The 24903-nt window shown below is 40.3% G+C and overlaps 1 protein-coding gene across 3 annotated transcripts in view; it reads right to left on the minus strand.

Moving 5' to 3' along the window:
• Positions 1-1070: 1070 nt before the first annotated feature.
• MRPS27 (mitochondrial ribosomal protein S27) overlaps positions 1071-24903 on the minus strand; it is a 99621-nt gene continuing 75788 nt past the window's right edge. For all 3 annotated transcript variants that reach the window (XM_005557122.4, XM_065546373.1, XM_073993606.1), the window contains 7 exons: positions 19609-19723; positions 15699-15777; positions 14019-14134; positions 9809-9911; positions 7599-7741; positions 5210-5377; positions 1071-2700 (listed from right to left, as the gene is read on the minus strand). In XM_005557122.4, the coding sequence (XP_005557179.3) occupies positions 2461-2700; positions 5210-5377; positions 7599-7741; positions 9809-9911; positions 14019-14134; positions 15699-15777; positions 19609-19723 (964 nt within the window). In that variant the 3' untranslated portion in view covers positions 1071-2460. The remainder of the gene's footprint in view (positions 2701-5209; positions 5378-7598; positions 7742-9808; positions 9912-14018; positions 14135-15698; positions 15778-19608; positions 19724-24903) is intronic.

The following is a 24903-nucleotide window of genomic DNA, read 5'->3' on the forward strand; positions in this document are numbered from 1 at the left end:
CATTCTGGAGGCCAAGAGTTGGGGTGATGGGGTAAAGGCTAAGGGTTAACAGGGCAAGCTGGTTCAGCAGCAGTCATGGTACGAGACAAGCCTGGGAGAGTGGGGACTTCAGGATCTAAGATCTTGGATTTGTGATATGAGGCTGGAGGTTTGGCTGTCACTACGGCAGGTCAGCTGCAGAAGGTAATTTGTTACTGGGAGATGACCCAGTTGAGGTAATCTCCAGAGACCAGGGCACCAAGAGCAGTTTCTCCATCCACATGGAAGAAATACAGAAGACGACATTAGGGAAAGGGACTAAGGACAACCGTATTGGGAAGAGCCAATTGTGAGGGAAGGCGGGAGAGTATCCTATAGCTCAGGAGATAAGGACATGGGGAAAGGGCAGAATATTTGGAGGGGAAAGACTCCAAGAGTCCTGAGAAATGGGGCACAAGTGTGGAAGGAATCCTGAGGAGCAGGGAACATGGAAATTCCTGTGGGACCACAGTACAGTGGCAGAAGTGGTCTCTTTTGGTGAAGACTGGAAGTAAAATACATTGGGGCTGGAGGGGGAAGAAAAATGAAGGCAAAACGTTGAGCCAAAGCCTTAACCAGATACTTCATGTTGTGATAGTCATTAATTTACTGGGCAAAAGTTGCCCTTCGGTTTGTCTTGAATGTTCCTCTTAATGTAATAAGAGAGTGGCTGAAAAGCTATCGTTGGTAAACCAAAATGTCGGAACTGACTTTTGGTCACGGCCCTCTGCCTAAGTAAGATTCAGCAGCTTTGCTAGTCTAAAGGGCCCTGTGATGGATCCTGACTGCAGTTCCATATGGAGGCCACAGGCAGGGAGAGGAGCAGCAGGGGAGCTGCTTGGTTTCATAAAATGGGGACACTGGTACCTCCCTCATAGGGCTGCTTGGGTTTTCAGCCTACAGTTAAGTCCTTACTAAATATTAGTGGTGGTAATTATCATTATAAATCCCATAGTCTGAGGGAGGGTTGAAAGTACGCTCCTCAAAATCATAGTAACAATGAGTCTCTCTCTCCCTTCTCCCTTTCCCCAAAGATAAAGAATACACTAACGTGATCCCAAACATTTATTTCCAGAGGTTTTTGACAGAAGAGGACAATCTTGAATAAAATTACACCACTGTACTTAAGGGCAACACTACACAGTAAGCAAAATCTGCCCTGACCACTTTCACAGACGAGAAACTTCAGAAAGGAATTTTCCATCTCCTGACAGTTTGACAACATTCGTATCTCTGACGCACTTCAAGCCTCAACCCATCTCTCATTTTCTAACTTCAACAGAAAATGTGTGTTCACAAGCTGTGTGTGCCACATGTGCCTGTGTGTACACAAAAGGCTCATTTCACCTACTTGATAAACGAGCTGAGATAATGTTTTAGAAAAAAAAAAATTGGAAAAAAAAAATGTTACGCCAACACGATGGAGAAGCCAAGCCAAAAAGGCTTCATGCTAGAGCTAGCTTTCTCCTCAAAACACTCTTACATCCTAAAAACGTCCCAGTGGGTGCCTAAAAACTGAAATCCAGCGAGTTCATGGCCTTGAGTTCACTCCTGTCCTGAATTTCTCCCAGTGCAGGTCCAGAAGGGCAAGATGTGCCAGAAAGGAGAACGTGGGAATGTGTGAGTATCCCACAGCCAGCCCACAGTGCAGCTTGCACTCAGAGAGGAGACTCAGGGACACAAGGTCTCAGGATGCACAGCTCGCCTTGGCCTCATGTGCCTGGGCTGGGGAGAGGGAGACCATTCAAAAGCCTGTGCTTGGCTGGGCGCGATGATTCACGCCTATCATCCCAGCACTTTGGGAGGCCGGGGTGGGCAGATCACTTGAGGTCAGTAGGTTAAGGACAGCCTGACCAACATGGTGAAACCCCGTCTCTACTAAAAATACAAAAATTAGCCGGGGGTGGTGGTGCGCACCTGTAATCCCACTTACTCAGGAGGCTGAGGCAGGAGAATTGCTTGAACCATTGCTTGAACCCAGGAGTCGGAGGTTGCAGTGAGCCGAGATTGCACCACGGCACTCCAGCCTGGGTGACAGAGTGAGACTCTGTCTCAAAAAACAAAAACAACAAAAAAGAAAAGCCCATGCTTCAGACTTGACTCTTCAGCCTTGGTTTCTCCCAGTACCGTTACTGGGTCTTAGGAACTTTAATGCTCATAACTAATCCCTGTGACCCAGGAACTCCATCATGAGCCTCAAGAGCCCTCCTTAAGGTATTCAGCCGATGACTTCAGTCTGACCACTAGCCACCTGCATAATTCCACAGCCCTTCTTGGCATCTCGATGGGCAGTCATGGTGCCTTGCCATGTAGGGCACATAGCCTGCTTAAAGAAAAGAAGATGGGTAGAGAAAGCGGAGGCTGCTGTCCAGGCGACTGCTGAGTCCTGGCACGGGGTCGAGTGAAGTTTTTGTGAGAGGGGTGGGGTCCTGGGGGACCCAATTAGGCAGATGCCTTCGCTACTTCCTGAGCCTGGTACTCCTGCTTCGCTTTCTCCCTCTGTTCCTGTTCTCTCTGGATCAACTGCACACGGTCTAGATGCCACTGCTGCAGATTCTGCTCATAGGTGACGATGTCCTCTGCTTCACAGGTGGAGAGTTTTTCCTTGACAAGCTGGGTGGTCAGACTTAAAAGACTTTCTGACTCAATTTTGCCCAGAGTCTGAAGCTTAGAATGTAAGGCCTGTTGGAAACAAAGGGGACAAATGAGGAGAAAGGTAGAGAAGTGAGAGAAGGATAAAAAGAGGAAAAACTAGCCCTGAGTGACTGACTTTAGATTTGAACAAAAGTTTACTGACTTGTAGTTTAGTCCTCATTCTAGTGTCCCAGAATGAAGTCACCTGCAAAATAACCAAATGTTTTGCTGGTAGAAAAAAACCATTTTGTTGGGAAATTGTCACGCTACCTTTCATCTAGGTGCTGTTAGCTTTTGTTATTTTCTTCAGCTCGGCAATTTTGCTAAGATGCACCGCATGTGATTTCTCTCCTTTCACTCACAAACAGTAAATGGAATTCCATATGCTGTGTCTCCCTGTGTAATTTCTTGTTTTAAACCACAGAGATGGCCAGCCTCTAACAAATCTATGTTTCCACCCTGACCTAAACCAAACCAAGCAGCAAACTCCAAGAACAAGAATTCTAATATGCAAACAAAATGGCAGAGGCATCTGATAACTGGAGCAAGCCCAACCATACTTGTGCCTTCAGTATAACTGAAACATGTATTTGCTTTCCTGGAGTTCCTCTCAACAGACAGAAATCAGTTCAAGGAATAGCTCCCCTGAGTGCCTGCACTGTTAGAAGCATCCACCTGCTGTGCTCCACTGCAGGTCAGCCTTTACGTACTGCCTGCTTACAGCTCCAACTGAAATGGCAGCTTGGTTTGGTTGGTGGTGTGTTCCTGGAGAAGTTAAGTATTAAAAACATTAATCTATTTAAGTACTTCGAGATGTACTCTCTCATTAGAGAGACAGAGCCACTTATGGGGCCAGCTGTAGCTTATACCACACATCCCCATGTTCCACAAACAAACGCCACTCATTGGCACAGGAAAGGAGGCTTGCTCCAGTAACAGGGTTGGAGGTGGGCAGGGTGCCTAGGCTCCAGGAGGGCCCAGAGACCTAGTGTGAGAGTCAATCATATAAAAATGGCTCCCAAACAAATGACCTCAGACTAACAAAAATCAGGCAACAGGAAGAAAAGGAAATGTAAAACGAAAACGATTTCTCTCTGATAACACTCTTCATGTGGGGTTTGAGGCCGACAAGACAGTTTGGGACACCAGAAAGAGGACTCAACTATGAGTCGGCAAACTTTTGTTCAAATCTAAAGTCAGTCACTCTGGGCTACTCTTTCTCAGTTTTGCTGTCATCTAACATGAGAAAGGTAGTCTCTAGCATCCAGAGATCTTGCAAGCAGAAATGCACTGGTGCCCAACACGCAGTTAGTCAATAAATACTTGTCTTTTTAAAATGTTCATAAAAGTACATTCGTAGAGGAATGAGGGCTGACAACATAATGCAGGCACAGGTTTCTATTCTCTGAGGCAAAGTATATAAGAAACAAGGGAAGGAAGTTTTAACTTTTAAGAATAGTGTGGCAACCTTGGTCAATGTGAATGCAATGAATCATAATATATGGGGCTAAGGAGATTTTTTTTCTTCGGCCTTTCTAAATATACAAGGTTAAGCAAAGAGCCTGAAGGGGCAGATATGCAAATTCTCAGCCCAGCTATACTGCCAATTCTCTGGGTACCTTGGGAACATCGATTAATCTTTCTTTCTCAGTTTCAAATTTTAAGAGGGAAGTTGAGCAACGACTTCATAGAAGTACTGGGCGAAATTGCTGCTAAAAATATAACAGGCTCCCCCTTATAACACTGGGAATTAGGTTCTGTCCAATTACTGAAAAGATTTAAACATAATAATCTAGCAGAGTTTACATCTTATCAATACCAAAATGACACAAGTCACATACAATAAGTGGGAAAGTTTTTTGCTGTACAAAGAATTCCCATTCTGGCAGCATTTTTTCCCCCTTTGCACTAGACAAGAATCAAAGCAGCTAAGAAGCCAAGAGTTCAAACATTGAACATGGTTCTTTCCTGACACTGATCACAGAGCATTTTGGGATGTACAGAGTTAGAAGCTACCAAAGGTAGCTTGAGTGCTCAGGGCTGTTCTGGAAAGAAATAGTGCAAACTGTTTACAGCTTCCATGCAGCACAAGAGAACAACACAGCTGCCAAAGATGAGCAAAGAGAGACGCCCGTGTGTTATCTCTACATACGCAAATGTGGCATTATAGTGTCTACCTGGGTTTTTAGGTTATCAAGCACATTTAGTGCAAGATGGAGAAATGGCCAGATACTTTCCACCTGGGGTGGGAGTCAGGTTATTGCTGAGGAGGCAAGCAACTACCTAGCCAACAGGCGCATATCAGGAATGCGTGGGCAATGACATGCTACCTTGGTGAACAAAACTGTGACCGATTAGCTCAAATACAAAAGGGGCATAAAAATTCCATTGGTTTAAGACCACTTCCTGTGCAAAGCAATACAAATGTAATTTTTGATGTCAGTTTTTAATGCCTCTTTGTGTGTGACATTGATGCAGAAAGAATGCTTGTCCATCACCACAGGAGAGAAGTGTGTTTTATACACTGCTAAGAGAGACACATTCTGCTATGATTCACCTGAAATCGTTCCAGGTACTGAGGAAGCTTCGACTGTTCTGTTTCCTCGATGTCTAACTGCTCCACCAGTTTTTCCCACTCCTGCTTGTCTTCATCTTTTTGGGACTGCTCCTCTGAAACCCCATCAGCTGAAGTCAGAGCCTTCAGCACTGCGTCCAGCACATGGAGCTGTGGAGCAGAAAGAGGGTCAGCAACTACATGTCTTATGGCCCAAAAGCACATGGTGAAGAGAGGCTGGAAAAGGCGAAAGAAAGCAAGAATGAGCTCTAAAAGACTGTGAAAAGATTTCTCTTATAAAATTGTAGAAAATATAAACGGTTATATTTTTTCACATTATAAACACCCTATCAGATGGCATGGAAAACAGTACAAAACAAATAGTAGAAATAAGCAAGCTAGGCTGGGTATGGTGGCTCATGCCTGTAATCTCAGCACTTTGGGAGGATGATGTGGAAGGATTGCTTGAGCCCAGGAGTTTGAGACCAGCCTGGACAACATAGGGAGACCCCATCAAATAAAAAAAAAAAAAAGCCAAGCATGGTGGTGCACCCCTGTGGTAGGTCCCAGCTGCTCAGGAGGCTGAGGCAGGAAGACTGCTTGAGCCTGGGAGGCGGAGGCTATAGTCAGCCATGATTACACCACTGCACTCCAGCCTGAGTGACATAGTGAGACCCTGTCTCAAAGACAAAACAACAACAAAATACCAAATAAGCGAGCTAAGAATTATTTGTATAAGTGAATCAGCACAATGGCAGCTAAGTTCGCTTTTAGTTAGCCAGATAGGAATCCAGGAATAATGCTTGATGGACACTAAAGTACTTCCCACTTCCATGTCTTTCTTCCTCAGTCAGTTTGGATTTGGGACAAAGGGATAGACAACTACAGAACACAACCAACCAAAGGCCATTTTAAGTGTATGTTAAAGCCTCTGGATATAGGCAAGGGTTCCCCTCAGAGAAAGATTTTAGCTCACATGGTATCTGTAAATTAAGGATCAGTGTAATTCACATAAGCTGCTGGCAAAGACCAGAGATGCATACATGAAATTCATTTGAATGAGGTGATTTCTGTGACTTAGGGAGTAAATTTAAAAACAGAAGATTTTTGTTTTGACCCCTCTCCCCTCTACTTTCACTTTGAGGTACATCTCCCTTGACCCACGAAGGGCCTAATGATCAGAAATGGGATATTAACAACAGCAAGGCCAGCAGAAACACCTGCCTGGAAACCAATTAATCCTGTCCATGTCACATCAGAACACAAATCCTAAAAATATGCCAAGGCCTTTTAATACCACTAATACATCACACCCAAACTGGACACATAGCACATTTTTGCTGACATGTGAACACATTTTCTACTGTTAGAATGCAAAGATTGCAAATCTGGCTGAGATTGGAAGGAATATTTCCCTAGCAAAGTATTTATGTATAATTTTGTGTTTTCAATCACCAGTACTGACTATAGCAGGGTTAAAACCAGTATAGTAACAAATGTATATCCTTTGTTATAAATGTCTGGCAAACAGCATAATGATTCACTATACATAAGTGTAAGGTGACAGGACAGACACCAGACCTGACCACCTCAGGACTGAAATGAAAGCCAAGGGATGAGCCCTAGCAACCAGAGTCAAGAAAAAACAAATACGTGGCTCTATGGTAACCTTTACACCATGGTAACAAGACAACCAATGTCCTTCTCAGGCCTCAATTGGCTGTAAAAGCTGTTTGGACAGGAGCAGACACTACGGCTGCCTGTGGGGTGTAAGGCGCATCATGTCTCCTGGAGTTAGAGCAATCCCATGCTGTAAAGGGTCCTAGGTGACCAAGAGGCACGAGCTTTGGGACTGGTGGGAGGGTAGTGTTCTTGCTCTGGTAAAGTGAACACCTCAGAACTTTGAACGAAACATCTGGGTCAGATCTCATCAGCATCACACATTCACACAGAATGGTTTAAGACGGTTCCATGTCTGGTCCTCAGATTCATTTCTTGAGGACTTTTATGGGGAAAAATGCTACGTAGCCTACATGCTATGTAGACTACATGGGGTTACAGAAATGGCAAACATATTTAAAACGAAATTTTACTCTCTCTTGAGTTCTCAATGAGCTTTTTTTTTTTTTGGTAATGAGGTGAGGGACGAGGCAGTGGAATAGTTTTTTTTCCTACACAATGAACTATAAATCAATGTTAATCAAATTTTCTAGTGCCTTTGGTCAGGAGCATTGAAACTGTTTGTGGTTTTGCATTTTTTCAACTGGATAGGTACCTATTCTATAGAAATACAGAAAGTAGGGGTAGGGGAAAGACAATGAAAACAAATTTAAAGCTCAGGTTATGGGAAACAGATGGCTAAATCTTACTGCCTTAGAGCTGAGGAACATACCGCTTCTCTACACAGCTTTATGTCTTCTGGGGAGGCAGCCACTTTCTCCATCACTTGCAGGGCTCTGTCAAGGTAGCCTGGTTTCCATATCAGAGGCATGTTGTGGTACACAGCCCGTAGCCCTTGCTGCAACTCCACCTTCCCTGTGGCCAAAAAGAACAATAAAGAATGCTCAGCTATGTCTTCCCACCATTTCTAAGACTGAGGACCTGAAGGCCCAAGTGAATGTTCACCTGGCAGCTCTAGAAACAGAGAAGGATCATTTCAAATCTGTACCAAGAGACTCATCTCATCCAGTGACACTTCAGATGGATAATGAAGAATGTGGTAAAAATTCCATTTTGTAATGCAAAATTACATGAACTTGTTTTTCTTCTTTCTCATTTGGGCTGGTGGAGATTTTCATGAGGATGTATATATAAACCACTGGGCTGAGGGCAACTGAGAAGCTGACATATATGGCTCTAGGTAAGGATACCCTTAAAAAACAAGTCAACTGAGATACAATTTTTGTTTCAAGAACAAAATCTTCCCCAGAAAAAGAAATCTCACAACTTTCCTACTGTGAAAATTTTGTCAACATCTGACCACCTTCCCTGCTAGGAAATGTTTGCCATTTTTTGGAATCCTTCAACACACCCAATCCTTATGAAAAAAACCTTCATCTTTCCCTTCTTTCCTTTGAGTTTCACTGGTTTTAAAATCACAGAGTTCATGCTCATAATCTTTTTGGATCTCTGGACGTGAATGTTTCTCTGGGTACCTCAAGCCATCACACCTGGAGTTCAAGATGTGGACACTAGACAGCAGGATCTTCTGGTAGAGAGATGGCTGTCTGTATTCCTGTGGCGCAGAACCTCTCTGCACTAATGACCAAAGTCACCTTGAGCTGTCCATTCTTAAATCTACCTTCTTTTATCTTTCCTGGGAAGGAGGATTTGGGAAAGCCAGAGTAGGACACAAACAGACAAAGCTTATCAGGAGACAGCTAATTTTAGACCTTTAAGGTGCTTGGGGCTGGGCTGCAGTTACATTCTGGGCAGCTGCTTCCATCAGGGTTGAGTGAGGCTGCATGGCAAATGACACAATGAGAGCAAAGAGCTTCTGATCTGATGGCTGCCATCACAAAGAACCAGGGCCTCTGCTCACAAACCACAACAAAGTACATTTTCTTTGCCCTGTCACTTCTGACCAATTCAGGCTGTGTGACAGTCCTGAATGCTAATCTGAAAGCAAAGGAAAATACATGTAAATCAACATCAAAAGTAGGTGGCAAGTAAGGAAAAAATGATTTTTAAAAAGAGTGGTCAACTCCTTTGTGAGTCTGATAGACAGTCAATAAACTCTGAAGTTCCTCTGAGTTATTATAAATCAGCATCAATAATAACACACTACATTCTGTTGGCAAAGATCAACTTCAAAAGCAGTCAAACTGCTATAACTTTGTGATTTTGAAAAACAAAGGTAAGCAGAAGCAATGTATAATTGAGAGATGCCTAACTACTTAAGAGATAATGGGAGAATAATGAAATAACATGCATTTAATAAAACTCTGTAAATCAGGACAACATTTTATGTACATTTAGGTTGAACCTTATTTGCCCAGATTCCACACAACCCAGGTTCTGAGGCCATTCTTCAGAAGGCGTTGTCCTCTTAACCTGTCTGATTCTCAATGCAATCAGGGCACAAGAGGAAAGCCACCATCGTACCTCCTGGTGCAATCACATGGTGCCCATGAACTACTCCACTTTTCCTGAAGTGCTACTACTTGTGCTCTTCCCTTACCTGAAAACAATGCCAAAGATACAAGTTCAACTCTAACTCTTAATTTCTTACCTTCTGGACTTTAGATCTAAAGAGACAGAAAGATCTTTGTTAATACTGGAAAAGATTCTACTAGCTAGTCTCCCTAAACAGGGCCAGAACATCCCTTTCTTTCTTTTTGATCCCTTCCTCAGATTGATGACCACTGAATATTATTACCTATGTCCACCAGAACTAGTTCTTGCTTTGCCAGTGATGGCAGGTTTTAAGAACCCTCTTTACTCTCTTATGTAAGGCCATCAAGGTCTATTTTTATGTCTGAAAATGAAGGCTAATTGGATTTCACTGGTAAATTTAAATCAAATTACAATTTTATCATGAACTGGAAGAATGCAACAATTCTGACCATGAAGAACGATATTTGTAAGGATCATTTAGCTTACCAAGAAGTGCACAGCCATACAACTGGGAACTGAAACCCACTGAGTTCTTTTGTTTTAGGCCTGGAAGCAATAGGGATCCACCAAAGTTCCTCTCCTCTTCCCACTGCAACAGAATATACTGGATCATGATCCATCTAAGCAATGAGTACTTTATACAAAAATGTGACTTTTAATGACACGAGGAAAAGAACATGTTATAGCATTAAGTAAACAAAGAAGAAGAACAAAGCTATATATACATTATAATCCTAATTTTGTGAATAAAAGGTACTTATGTAAAAGAAAAATATAGGAAAGAAATACCCTATATGTTAATAAATTTTTGGGCAGTGAAATTATGAGCAATTTTGGTTTTATTCTCTGTATGTCTTATTATTTTCCAAAAATTTGGCAACGAATAAGTGTTTCTTTTACAATCAGAAAAGGAAAACAAAACAAAAATAAAGAGTACATTTTACACCAACACTCACTTGAGACAATCAATAAAGATTCAACACATTATCAACCCCACAATCACTCACACTGCTGTGGCCTGATCAAGCAAGCTTTTGAATTTTAAACAATTTAGCAATGATAGGACTTCTTCAGAGTGTTAGAATAAATACCACTATTAAATTGCTTTTAGATAGATTTGTGCCTCTCAAAAACAAATGAGGCAATCAGAAACAGTGATCATTTCTTTCAACCCAGGGTGCAAAATTACGCTTCAATAAAAGTGAAGCCTTTAGAGACATGGGGGAAACAAAGGGCAGAAACACAAGCATTGCTAAACCTGCTGCAGACTAGTAGGAATGATGACTGGAGGACTTGCTGGTAATGCGGTCAGGGGAGAGACTTGGCAACTCCCCAGTGGGATCTGTGATCTTCTTGGTGCCACATGAGTACACACTGGACAGAGCTAGAGCCCTAACTGTGGCTTCAAAACATAGAACACTAAGCTCAGGCTGCCCTGCACTGGTCTCTGCACCCAGAGATTAGAGAGGAAGCAGAGAATGAATAATGTCTGCAGGCTGCAGTTACAGCCATGTGCAAGTGAGGCACCCCAGATGTTCACAGGCACCCAAACCTCTTTACTGTGAGTAGCCTTTGTGCAATACAAGTGTCATTTCTTGAGGCTGCTCCCCTATCTTTGAGAAAAGCAAAGACCTCAGGAGAAAAACAACCCCTTCAAGCACTTTGGCAGCACAGGTAAACAAAAGAGTTGGTAATTAAAAACCAGGTCATTTTACTTTCAAAAGGAAACCACTCTAAGAAGTTTGATTTTCCCCACTTAAAACTGCATGAAAAGTGGGGCCAGCGAATAATAAATAAGGAGCCTTAAAAACATTTTTCCCCCCTGTAGGGAAAAACATGAGCTACAGTATCAGGCTGTAGCAGGGTTTATTAAAGCCAAACGAACACTAAAATATCTAAGCACTAGATACCTTTTATGTGTTAGGAGTCAAGAAAGGGTGGTGACAGTGACTGGGATGGTGATACTTCTAAAGGACTTCAAAAAAGATGAATGAAAACAAACAAATGACTGTCTTAGAAATTCTCTGATCATTGTCTGGGACTCCTGCAACTACTGCTGCTTACGTGAAGCTATTCATGTGTCAACATAAAATAACAGATCTCTTCCAAGCCTTTAGTTTCTTTTCTTTTTTTCTCTTTGGAGATAGGGTCTTGCTCTATTGCCCAGGCTGGAATAAGGTGGTGTGATCACAGCTCACTGTAACCTCAAACTCTTGGGATCAAGGGATCCTCCCAACTCAGCCTCCTGAGTAGCTAGGACTATAGGCATGTGCCACCATGTCTGGTTAATATTTTTTTTATTTTCAATTTTTGTAGAGATGAGGTCTTGCTATGTTGCCTAGCTTGGTCTCAAACTCCTGGCCTTAAGCAATCCTCTTGCCTTGGTCTCTCGAAGTACTGAGATTACAAGCATAAGCCACTGCTCCCAGCCCAAGCCTTTAATTTCTATTGTAGATACTATAATGGATTAATTCAGGATTGTTTCATCAATGCCCTCAAAGTTTTTCCATTTTATGCTTTGCCTCTTCCATTAATACAAAGCAAATCCTCATTCTCCCAACTTCCCCGCTTTACTCTCCATTTCATAGCTAGGCATCTTAAAAGAGTTGTCTATACCTCTAATCATTCTACGATCCATTCCAATTTGGTATCCTGCTCCATTACTCATATGGAAACAAAGGTTACAATTTAGTGCCTCCCATGCCACTAATGCAGTTAGTGAACTTTTTTTTTATTCCTCATCTTATCCTACCCCTTTGGAAGCATTCTACATAGTAGACCATCTCTTCCTGTGGATTCTGTGGTCCAACACATTCCTGATTTCCCTTCTTTTTACTTTCTGGCTCACATTGGAAACATTTACACAGGAATGTATAAGTCACTTTTTGCAACCATTTACACATGGACGTATAAGTCTCCAAAATTGTATCTCCAGTCCAGATCTTTCCATTAAGCCCCCAGTTCCTTGGTGAAATCTCGTGACTGTCTCAAATGAACTTCAAAATGCAACACGTTCAGAGCCACAGTAACGACTTTTCTCATAATATCCAGTCTTTTCTCAAAGTTCCCTCTTGCAAACAACACATAGAACCCCTTCCATCCAGATGTATGAGTCAGAAACTGAGGAGACAATAAGTGACCCCTGCTTCCCTGCCTCATCTTGTTATCTACCTCTCAAATATGCCCACTCTCTAACTGCGTCATATCCTGGTCTCTATGCTACCATTATCCCTTGCTCAGATTCAAGGCAGTCTCTCAAATCGTCTGACCACAGCCATCCTTGCCCTGCTCTGATAGCTTACCCACAGTACAGCCAGAAGGACCTTATCAAAACACAGATTTGATTATTATATGCCCTCTGCTTCTAACTTTTCAAGGGCTTCTCACTATTTTTAGAATGAACACAGAATAGCTTAGTATGGCCTACATTTTCCAACCCTATCTCACTCCACGTCCTCCCTACCATTTTCTGTCGTAACTCTTCTTCCAGCCCATTTCTTTTCACTAAGTTTTCTGCCACAGGGCATTTGCACATGTTATTTCCTCTTTTTGGACTGTTCTTCCCCTCCTTAGCCAGTTAATTACCAGTCATCCTTCAATAGTAACCTAAGAAATATTTCCTTAAGGAAGCCCTTCCTAACCAATTTAAGTTTAAAATACAGAGAAAACTCCCTATAATATATTCTTTCCATAGATTTCTCCTTTGTAGTATTCATGACAGTCATAGTTTTATACCTGTGTGATTGTTTTGTTTAAATGTCTGTGTTCTTCCTAGATTGTAAGCAGGAAATATTTGCTCACCATTATATAACTAGTACTTGCCAATGTATGGAATTTGTATGTGTTCAGTATAGTATATTTAATGAATTAATAATGAATGTGGGATATATCATAAGATTATGACACTCATCTTAGAAAGGCATAACATGCCATCTACTCTTTAGAATGTGGGCTGGACTAAATGACCTCTTCAGTTTCTCCCCAAACTGGGATTTTTTGATGTTTACAATTGAGGTTAAGGGCAGATGGCAGAGGCAGACTGACTGGCTTTACCAGGTGGCTTCGTTACCTGCTAGCTGGGGGGTTACTCTGTAACATCTCTGGGCCCCAGTCTCCTTATCTGCCTAGGGTTGTTGTGAGAATTAAATGCATTAATACATTTAAAACAAGAATACAGCCTGGTGCAAAGTAAGTGCTACTTAAAGTATTGGTTATTGCTATTGTTATTCTTAGGACAACAATAAGCAATGATTAAATATGCGAACCTAAGACCTGAACCCAAAACTTGATATTGTAGACTTTCCAAAACGGAACTGCCCTAGAGAAACCTTAGGAAAATACTGATACAAATGAAATAATCAGTATTTAATGTCCCAGGTAATGGTCAACGTTAGCTGCCTCACTGCCTCTTTGACATGCCATGTCCAGCTCTCAATGATTTCCAACGACCCATTTCTGAATGTTTGAGGTGCACTTAGCCTAGTTCAGGTTTCAAAATATGCAATCACTTTTGACTCAAGTGGAACAACCTCCAATTCCATTCATTAGAAACCAGTAACCAAAATGTACAGAATAAACACACATTCCTGGTTGTGCCTGGCCACAGAGCAGCAGACACCTTTTTCTAGCTTTTGAGAGCAAGCCCCTGCTTGCCTTTTCTAAAGTTCTTAATACTGCTTTAGGGAAGATCACTTACACTGAAGTCTGTCTTCTCTGCCAGGCAATGAAATAAAACATAGAGGGAGAGAAGTTGGGTGGAAGGCACTTCAAAGGCTTCTTGCATCATGACCTCAAAAACCACAGATAAAGCATCTAGCAAGAAGACGAAAGTAAAAATCAGAGGAAATTAGTTGTAGGTAATATTACCAAATCTCTTTTAACTATAAACACTCTTAAAAAGTGGGGCATGGTAAACAACAACAACAACACAGAATTAAGAAGTAAAATATGCAGGCTCTGGTCCTAGTTCTTCCACAAACTAGGCTTTTCCTAAGCCTTTAGCTTCTATTTTACATACCAGAATGAACTAAATCAGGTGCCACTGCACCAATGTCCTGAAGGACATTAAACAAACCACTAATTTCTCTTGGCTCCCAGTATCATCTTCATAATAATAAATTACTATTTGCTTCATCTACTTCAAATGAATTTTGGACAGTTCAACAAAATAATACATATGAAAATGGCTCAAACTGTGATGCAAGTTTAAGGCATCATATCTATCAGCTAGAAGAGCTAAGGCATAAAGGAGACACATATATTCTCAAGGTCACCCTGACAAGCAAAGCAGAGAGGCTGGTCTGACTGCCCTATTCTCTGCTCTGGTACCTTCTCACTGTTAAGGCAGAAGAGGACAAAATGCTAAAGGAAACCCTAAATCTCAGGTATTATTTCAAAGAAAGCAAAATAATGACTATAAAAAGGACAATAAGGCTCAGTTTAAAATACTTGTTGGAAGGGAATGGGAAATGCTCATTCATAAATTATAAGCCTCTGAGTATAACATATAACATATTTGTTTGCACATTAATGCTGGTTATTAAAGCCTGAGAAGTGGTCTTTAAGCAATTTTTATTTTCCCTTGATATTCTACAACATAGATGGAGGCCAAGAAAATCAAGTCAAACAATTTCTTTCTGTAGTTATTTGGTGGTAAAGTAGAGAATATTAACAATGGCTTAACACATAGTGCCTGTTCATATCACAAGCACAACAAATATTTTTCACTTAATGAGTTTTTTTTAAACCAATTTTTACATATATTCCTAACTATAAAATAGCACTGATTTGCAGCTGTTCCTAGCAAGCTGGTTGCACATGTTGTCATGGTTCTGAATGAGGCCATAGGCATGAATGTCTGTTCTTTTTGCAAATGGGGAAACTGAGATAGACAGGTAGACCAGGTAGTCATCTAATAAGTCAGTAGAAAATTAAGAACCTGGAAGGAATTTTCTTTTACATAAATAAGCCAGTAATATTTTAAAAGAGCATAGGCTAAAAATTCAGTTGAAAAAAAAAATCTCATTTCTGCCAACTGTTCATTACTGAATCCAAAATTATACTTGAAAAATAAATTTACTTTATCCTTTATATTCTACATTTCAGTCAGTTTGGGAAGTGAAATTAGATTGGACAATATAATTAACTTACTTTTCCTCTATAATCATTTATGTACTTTGATATTTTTTATCTTAACAAAAATAAAAATAATATTTTTAAAAATTTTGCATAAATGATAATCGTCTAAACTTTTCTGACTAAAAGAGTGATGAAGAGATGTTATTAAGAAATAAAAAAGGGGAAGTTCCTATATTTGTACACCTCCCTTTGGGAGCCGGAAGCCCTATAAACACTGAATCTGGGCTTAGTTTCTTACCTTTGTAATTTTCTTTCTTTATGAAAGAATCCATCAGTAAATTGAATGTAAAGTTATCTGGAAAAATTCCATATTGAACCTATAATGAAATGAACATAACAGGAAAAAAAGAGAAAATTATCTAATTTAGTCTGTAATATATGCCTATGTTATTCAGAATAAAACTTGCCACTATTAGCTTTAAAATATTTGACTATCATTTTACAGCATCTGTGACAGTGAAACAGAAGCCATGACTCATGAGGTCTGGTATGAGGCACTGTTGGTCAGTGTGAGAAAGTTGTGAGTGGGTGTCTGATATAAGACAACTGATATGTAAAAACTAAGGCTTCAATTCTAACACCTCATCATAGCTTAAAAAAAAAAAAGAAACCCACACAACCCGCCTAACTGGTTCAGTGACTCTTTTTATAAAGTATGAATAACAATGTAAAAACTCTCACGAGAAAGCAGACATTACACAGCATTTTCTGGTTCTTAGCCTGGCTTTTCAGGTCCCAAGAAATATGTCAACAAATATTTGCTATTAAATTTCTAGAAAGTTGTGTCATACAACTGAATACTTGAGAATTCAGATTTCTTAAAATGTGGACCCTTTAGCACCTGCAGGATGTTGACTTTCTCGGAGTTTTTTTAACAATACAGATTCCTACATCTCAGACCTACAGAACCAGAATCTCTGGGAATTGAGCATAAAAACCTGAATTTTTAGTGAGCTTCTCGTGATTTTCATGCATACTCATTTTACTACCAGTGATCCAGATTGTGGCTGCATTTTTATCTGTTTCAAATTCTTCAGTAATGTTAACCACCATTCCCCACAGGCTCCATTCTTCCTTCTTGCAACCAGTAGAAACACCTGAGGAATTTTCTAAACTATATCCTTATCTCCTTGAGAGATTTTGATACAGTCCTAACCCCCAACTGTGAATCACCACTGAGCTGACTCATTGTTTCCAGGAGTTATATATAGGAGCCTCAGGTGTGCTGAAATGGAAACATGTCTAAAAAATCACTATTTTAAAGGTTGTAGCTCATGGCCAGTGTCTATATTTCTCAAAGCAGTCATCCAAATCAGTATTAATCCCTAGGGCAGGGTAAAAACCAAAATATTTTAGGATGACAAATCATTAAAGCTGAAAGGGATTTTAGAAATCAACTGGTCAATGATTCTCAACCCAGGCTGTAAATGAGAACTGAGAGCTTTAAAAAACAAACAAACAAACAAACAAACAAATAAACAAACCCAATGAGGGATGAACAGTCAGGGATGAGGGATGATACTACAATGGTGGATACATGTCATTATACATTTGTCCAAACCCATAGGATGTACAACATTAAGAGTGAACCCTAATGTAAACTAGGGCTTTTGGGTGACAAGAGTTTGTCAACATAAGTTCATCAATTGTAATAAATGTACCACACTGGGGCAGGATGTTGATTATGAGGAAGGCTATGCATGTGTTGGGGTAGGGAGTACATAGAACATCTATGTACTTTTCACTCAGTTTTGCTGTTGAAGGAAACAAAAATATTTCTCCCCCAAATCATTGAGGATGTTAAGTGAAAGACACCGAAAATGCAGGGGAACACTCTGCCACAGCCTCCAATTGCCTAATGGCAGCACACAAATCCTTCCTTCCTAGAACAGCACTTGCTTCTAAGCCCAGAGAAGGCACCAGCAGGCACCAGAAGAATCTGAGAACAGATTTTACTATCTTCCCACATTTTCCCACCTTTTGAAGACTGTAACTTTTCCTTCCTTTGTCTTGTGACTGTATAGGATTTATGTCCCTTGGTTGAAATACTATTTCAGCAAAGCCCTAAGCCACTGCCTTGAGATAGAAACACTTTTGAACTGAGGCCTTTCCTGTGTGATGAGTACAGCATATATTAATAATCTTCTGCTTGTTTTTCTTTTGTTAATCTGACTTTTGTTTTCAGCAGAGTGTCTCAACTAAGAACCTAAAAGCAAAAGAAAATAAATTATGTTTTCTCTCCTACACTGTGAACCTGAAACTGACAGAAACATTTAAACTTATTTAAGAAAAAATTTAAATTCCAATGCCTGGGCCCCAGACAGATCAATTAAACTAGAATTTCACGAGTAGAGGCAAACATCTACATTTTTTAAAAAGCTTCTTGGGTGACCCTAATGGGCAGCCAGAGTTGGAAATCACTGATTTACTACAACCCACTTGACTTAGAGTGGAAAACACTAAGAGCAAGAAGAATATAGTTATTTGCCTAAAGTTACCAGCAACCAGTTAAGTCTGTGGGGCTACAGACTGGACCTTCTGATTTCTAGTTTGATGTCCTTTCCACTAAAAGACTCGAGAAGCAGCAAAAATTCTAGACCCTCCTAGTTTTGTTATCATAGGAATCTTTGAGTGTAATGTGTGGCATTATACTCTGAACTGAAGAAAACAAGATTTAATCCATTCCTTCCTCTGGGTCTTCCATTTTCTCCTCTTGAGATTCAAGGCTATCATCTTGATTGGACTTACCTAGGGAACTAGCTCAATCTCTTACTCCCTTCCTTACCTGGTTCCTCCCTTAACATACCTTATACCCCAAAAAAAGGCAATGTATTACTGTTCAGACTGAGTCTTTGTTTTCACCTAGATATACCTCTAGTAATATTGTTTCTGCCAGCCCATCTCCATGTGCAAGCATACGTCTTTTGGTGACCATCTTAAATGGTACCTCAAGTCTCTTTTAATTATGTCCTTCCTATCGGATTCCCTCATCTTAATTCTCCAAGTTGTTTTCACTGTTTTTCTTTTCTTTTTTTTTTTTTTTTTGAGACAAGGTCTCATTCTGTTGCCCAGGCTGTAGTGCAGTGGCGTCGTCACAGCTCAATGCAGTCTCCACCTCCTAGGCTCAAGTGATCCCCCTACTTGAGCCTCTAGACTTGGGACTATAGGTCTCAAACTCCTGGCTCATGTGATTCTCCTATCTTGGCGTCCCAAAGTGCTGGGATTACAGGCATGAGCCACAGTGCCTGGCCTTTACAAATATTCTTGTGTGGCACTTACATTTGCCTAATATTAGATTTATAAGTAACCCAGCTTATCTGCCTTATTAAATTATAAGCTTCCTGAGGGCAAGAACAGAATATTGCTCATTTTTGTATCCACTATCAATAACCAATCCAATGTCTCACAAATAAACTGTATATAACATATATTAAGTTGAATTGGGTCCGAGTCATGGAAATAAAACATTCTGCACAGAAGGGGACTCAAAATCAGTATTCCTTTTTGGTGCTAACTTTCAGGGTCCAGTGACATTATAGACACAATACCTTTTCATTAAAAGACTGTTAAAATATCTTTTTGGTTCAAACTAGTATTTAGCTTCAGACTCACAATAACAACATTCTAAATCTCTGTTTATTTTGTATTTACTGCATACTGTGGAAGGTAAGTAAGACTCAACTCTTGGGTGCTATAACAGTTAGAAAGATCCTAAGCCTAGAGGGTCTCAGGCTTGATGGGAGGAGTCAGGGAACTCAAAAGACATAGGAGCAAACATGGTCATGTTTTTTCCCTACACTTCACCAGAGGGAAACAGGCAAGAAATCTAAGGCTTAGCAATCAAGAACGAAATGAACACCACTGGAGAGTTCTTCTGATTAGACTACCTTTTGCTTATACCTGTCCTTTTCTGAGTCACTATGTTTGGAAAAGCAGCAGCTCAGGATTTTTTTTTTAAATTTATTAACTTATACCCAGCTTCATTATTAACTTATACCCAGCTTCATTCTGTTAATAAGAAGAATATTTGAGGTCAAATAATTTTTAAAAGTTATTTCTGGTGTTATTCTTTGCTGTACTACAGTAGGTACAAACATCATATCATCTAAACTCAGAAAAACAGGTTGCAGATCTATGGAACCACTCACCTTATTTACAAGGGTATATAAGGCTTTGTCTTGTGCATCATATTTTAGACACTGCCTAATCCAGCTGTGGATAGTCCAGTTTCTCAGGTACCAGCAGTTGGGGCTGTGTCGAAATCTAAATAAGCAGAAGAGAAGAGAAAACTGGTGTTAACTCTTACATGTTAAAACACATCTTCCATCGATAGGTACTTCTCTTAGATATTTAGTGTGCAATGTGACAGAAATTCATAAAAGTCAACAGTTGATAAAAACTTGAGAATGAAACTCATTAACCACAAAGTCTGAAATGGTAAAGAGAAGGCAAACTAATAAATAACAAAAAAGATTTACAAAAATTGTATTCCTTATACCCCTTACCTCAATACCTTATTTTAAGAGATTATGAAAAATGATTTGGGGAAAATACTAATCATGGCATTATATAAACAGGTATTTCATTAGAAGAGGTGTGAAGCTTAAGCTGAAACTTTGGAAGTTTAAAACAAACGAAGAAAATAAAAAATAGGATAGCATAGCAACTCTGTAGAGGAGAATCAGCTTTGAGTAACAGTGATATTTCCTGTGGCTCTTAGGAGAGACTGGGACATTCTTCACTGAGTCAAAGGAAAACAGAGGAAAAGAAATAAAAGTTGAGTAAAATTTAACATTCATGTCCTCCAAGATCCACAATCCCACACTGCCTTCTTCACAGTTCCATTGTAGCTCGTCAGTTTATCCCTTACTTCCTATAGCTCCCCACAGGGTCTTAAAAGTCTGAAGCAGCCCAGTATGAGTTATATACAATAATAGTATACCTACAAAGGAATGGTGCTTGGAAAGGAATTCCAAATGCTGCTTTTGCCTTAGTCCACGCACATTGCTAACACCTGGGATGGAAGCTGCTACTCCTAGTTCCTGGAGTTCATGACAAAAGACTGAGTGGAGATTGCGCTCTAAGATGGGGGTGGAAAGGGCTCTGTAGTCCCTCTTTTTATTTATCTACTTTGATTAGGATGGACCTTCATATACTATACTATATCATGTTACCTGAAATCCCCATGTTTTCCTTAATCATTCAGGAAGCAGGCCAATCACCGGGCCCCACGAAAATCAAACTCTTTTCTTAAAAAGCAAGAGGAGAGACAAAAACCTAGTGCTAAAGGATTCCATGCCATAACTGAGAGTCAACGGTAAGGATGAATACTAGTGCCTTTTAGAGGCTGATAATTCAGTCTGCCTCCTGCTATTTCCTGCCATCTGCTATTGGGATGGTTTCCTCTGAACAGGTTCTCTGCCAAAGTAATAGCTAAGAAAAGGAGAGGAAGTGAGAAATAGTATTTAATTTAGGATATCTATTAGTGCTCTGGTGAGAGATTTGGCAAAAATAAGATCCAAAGATGTTTTATGGATTTAGGGCCTTCTAGGCCGCCTGATTCTCTTCAATATTTTAGGTTTTGCTAGAAAATGTCTCTCTCACTCTATTTTTCTCTACAAATTAGCCCCTTTAAAATCACAAATAGAGAAATATGTCAAATTAGGTTTAGAATAAGAGTGACATGGCCAGAGAAAGGCACTATATAGGGGACCTAGATATTTGATCTTATAAGATCCTCTGCACAGAAATGAAACAAAATACACCTTTTAGTATTTCATTTTTTCCCTCATTTTTTATTTTTATTTTTTGAGACAGGGTCTCACTGTTGCCCAGGATGGAGTGCAGTGGCGCAATCCTAGCTCACTATAACCTCAAACTAACTCCTAGGCTCAAGCAATCCTTCCTGCTACGCCTCCCAAGTAGCTGGGAGTATAGGTGCATGCCACTATGCTCAGCTTATTTTTTGTACAAACAGGGTCTTGCTATGTTGCCCAGGCAACATTTTCAAATCAATAATTTAGCTACTTCATTCTTGTTTCTCTGAACAATCTGAGATTTAACATGAAATGACCAATTAAAAATGAGTTTCATTTTTTAAAGAAAAAAGTCAAGTGAAATATCAGGTGTATTGCTTCAATGATGGTGACGCTTCCTCATCAGCCTGTGAGTTCCTGGGTTAGCAGAGACAGAGATTGACTTGCTCAATACTGATTCCTGTACTGACACAATTCTTGGCCCATAGGTTTTTCAGCCAATAAAAAAAAAAAAAGAGCTTTAATCAACACTGGTATTAAATGCTGTTATGTCTCAATCTTTTGTTAATGTCTATGGTATATATGAAGATACGTAAATTTCCTTTTTGGGGCGTTTAGAGTCTCATTAAAAAAAAGATGCACACAAAATTTAATAGTAATACAAGGTGGAGCATGATCAGTGCTAAAGACAAAAGGGATTGCTAGAGGCTAAAGGGTTTTTGGTAGTAGCAGTTGTTGGGTTTAGTCAATTTTTCCTTTAAAAAGGAACAAAACAAAATATAATGTTTTTTGGTAATGACTTTGGGAAAAAAATATAATCAAATGCCAATTACTACCCTCACTCAAGATGATTTTAAACCTAATCCTCATTTTAAATCTAAGGTTCTGGCCCAGGATGTTTCCAATGACCACTAAAGTTGTAACTTTTTTTTGATGATGAACTTTACAATAAGAACACCATGACCATATCCAACCAAACACCTTTCTCTTATTCATGATCAACAGACCACTTTTAGGCTTTGAAAAATAACAAAGACTGATAATGAGAGCCTAGTTTTAGACCTTCAAAGCTCAAATTAAAACATCTAAAGCCATCTGCTAAGCTTCTAAGGCTAACTTCAACACATGGAAGAGCAAGAAAGTCTCTTCTTCTTAAAAGCCCTTCCTTCACAGACTCTCTCTCTCAGAAGCCTAAAGGGAAAGTTACTCAAGACTTCACACATCGAATATAATCATCTCTGCACAGCAGCCCTTTGAGATATTTGTTAAGACACTGAGAAGTCTTTAATAAGTCTACTCCCTCTCCTATCCTGGGACAAGGCTACTTGGTATGAGCTTTGCTCTCTAAGCCCTAACAATCCTAGACCCAATTATGTCTAGGGCATTTTCTTTCTTTTTTATTGTATATACATTTTGAGAGATAAAGTCTCACTCTGTCACCCAGGCTGGAGTGCAACTGCAAGATCACAGCTCACTGCAGCCTTGAACTCTTGGACTCAAGCGATCCGAACCTTTGCCTCCTTCTTTATTTTTTCTGTAGAGACAGGGTTTTGCTATGTTGTTCAGGCTGGTCTAAAACTCCTGGCCTCAAGTGATCCTCCCACCTCAGCTTCCTGAAGAGCTGGGATTATAGGCATGAGCCACTGTGCCCAGTCTAGGACATTTTCAATGAACCCTCACAAAAAATAAACTGAGGAATAGCAGTGAAATACTTACAAACTTACTATAAAATATGATGCCCAAAGTGCAATTCCTGAATTTCCCAGTCAGGCAGCAAATGAACTCCCTTCTAGGCCCCCATCAGCATTAAAAAGAGAAGCTTATGTGAGTGGCTATCTGGAATATAAACAAGTCAAAACACTGGGCCAGCGGGGTTCAATTTTGGATGGCAAGTTTGAGAAGAATTTGTATTGGTGACTTCTGAAGCAGTTCAGACAAATAAACGTGGAGACTTTTCAACTTCCAGTAGTAATATGTCAGGTGAGTGAGTCTCTGGAATGGGCACTTGCCTGGAATGATTCTGTGGACTGCTAGATGAGCATTCTCTCTTTCCGCCAGAAGAAAGGCAAAGAGAAAAGAATACAACTAACACTTTGATTTTCCAATTTGCCTGCAAACAGACTGGCTTTTGTTCTCGCCTGCTCTGACCACCAGCCTGGCAGATTACAGACAGCCACTGTAGGAGTCCCCTCTGTGCGCCTATGCCATCAGCTGTTTGCTTACCTCGACAGAAGCTTTATTATTGCCTAGGCCAGCAGGCTGTCAAGATAGGCAAACATGTGAGTGTAGAAAAGAGAAACAAATATAATGCAAATAACCCCAACAAGGTTGTGCTCATGAAGGCTAAAGGTACTCTGAACTTTCAGCTTATAAAATGTGATTATACTTACAAAAATTCTAAGAAAATGTGTATTTCTTGGAGGAGCATAAGAGTGACGAAGTATACTCTCAAGTTCCAGCTCTAGTTCTAAAAGTTGGTTTCCCATGGCTAAAGAGATCTCTGTCCCCAATGTTGAGTAGGATTTTCAGGTGAAGACAGAGCTTGCCTAGGAAGCCAAACCACGGCCAATCAAATAGCAGGAACTGAGAAGCTTCCTCTTCTCAAAACTCAGGCCATACTCAGAACTCTTAAGGGCATCTTCCTGCACTGCTGCTCATTTAAGACTGATGTTACCAGGAAAGAAGGGGAGCAGAATCACAGGCTGCCAAACCGACATGGGAGTGAAAGTCTTGGATATCGCAGAGATTTCTTAGAAGGGAAGAGAGGTCATATAAAAGAGACCAAGAGTGAAAAGAAAAACACGAGATACTGACTGTGATTATATAGGAGATACTTTATTGTGTGTAAAAGTCACATGGGATTTCTTGTTTAGGTCAGGAGTTTGAGACCAGTCAAGGCAACACAGCGAGACCCCATCTCCACACACACACACACACACACACACACACACACACACACACACAGCACTCATAGCACACATACACACCAAAAAAAGGAAAGAAAAAAAAAAGTAAAATATATCCTTTCTTCCATGGGGTTGAAATAAAGGTTTTGTTATTGTTGAATGGCTAAAGTGGCAGTGCTCATCAGCTCTTTTGGTCTCACAAATAAAAATGCTTCAGGCTGGGCAGGCCCAATGCACAGATGCCAGAGCCTGGAGCCCAGCAGCTCACAGCTCCACCATTTAGCTGCAACACTGGCTCTTCCACATGAATGAGCAAGCTTTCCACAATGTTTATCTGATTCCGAGAGCCACCAGCCCTAAACACACACATGCAGCTTTTCCTCCGCTCCAGTGAATTCTGTATCCTGTGGCAACAGGCTTTACAGATGGGAACCTCAGCCACAGAGCTGGGTAGACATAGAGATGGGAGAGGGGGTCAGGGTAAAGGGAGGAAAGAAAGAATGCCAAGAAGAAAATATGGCTGGCTTCAAAGCCTGCAGTGTAGACTGAGGATCTTATCAATGAAAGAAAGTTAGTAATTATCAAAAGGAATGAGCGCTTCCTTGAACTAAAGCCAAAGGGCAAGAGTGTCACGTGACTATTTAAATCAGAATCTGATTCAATCACTGCTACTCACTTTCTCATTATTTTCTTTTTCATCCTGCTAGAAATTCTGCTTTCACAATTGTTAATTTCAAAACTAACAATTATTAGTCGCCCCCAGCTACCACAAATAAAATCA

This window comes from Macaca fascicularis, chromosome 6 (genome assembly GCF_037993035.2).
Source record: "Macaca fascicularis isolate 582-1 chromosome 6, T2T-MFA8v1.1".
Taxonomy (NCBI): domain Eukaryota; kingdom Metazoa; phylum Chordata; class Mammalia; order Primates; family Cercopithecidae; genus Macaca; species Macaca fascicularis.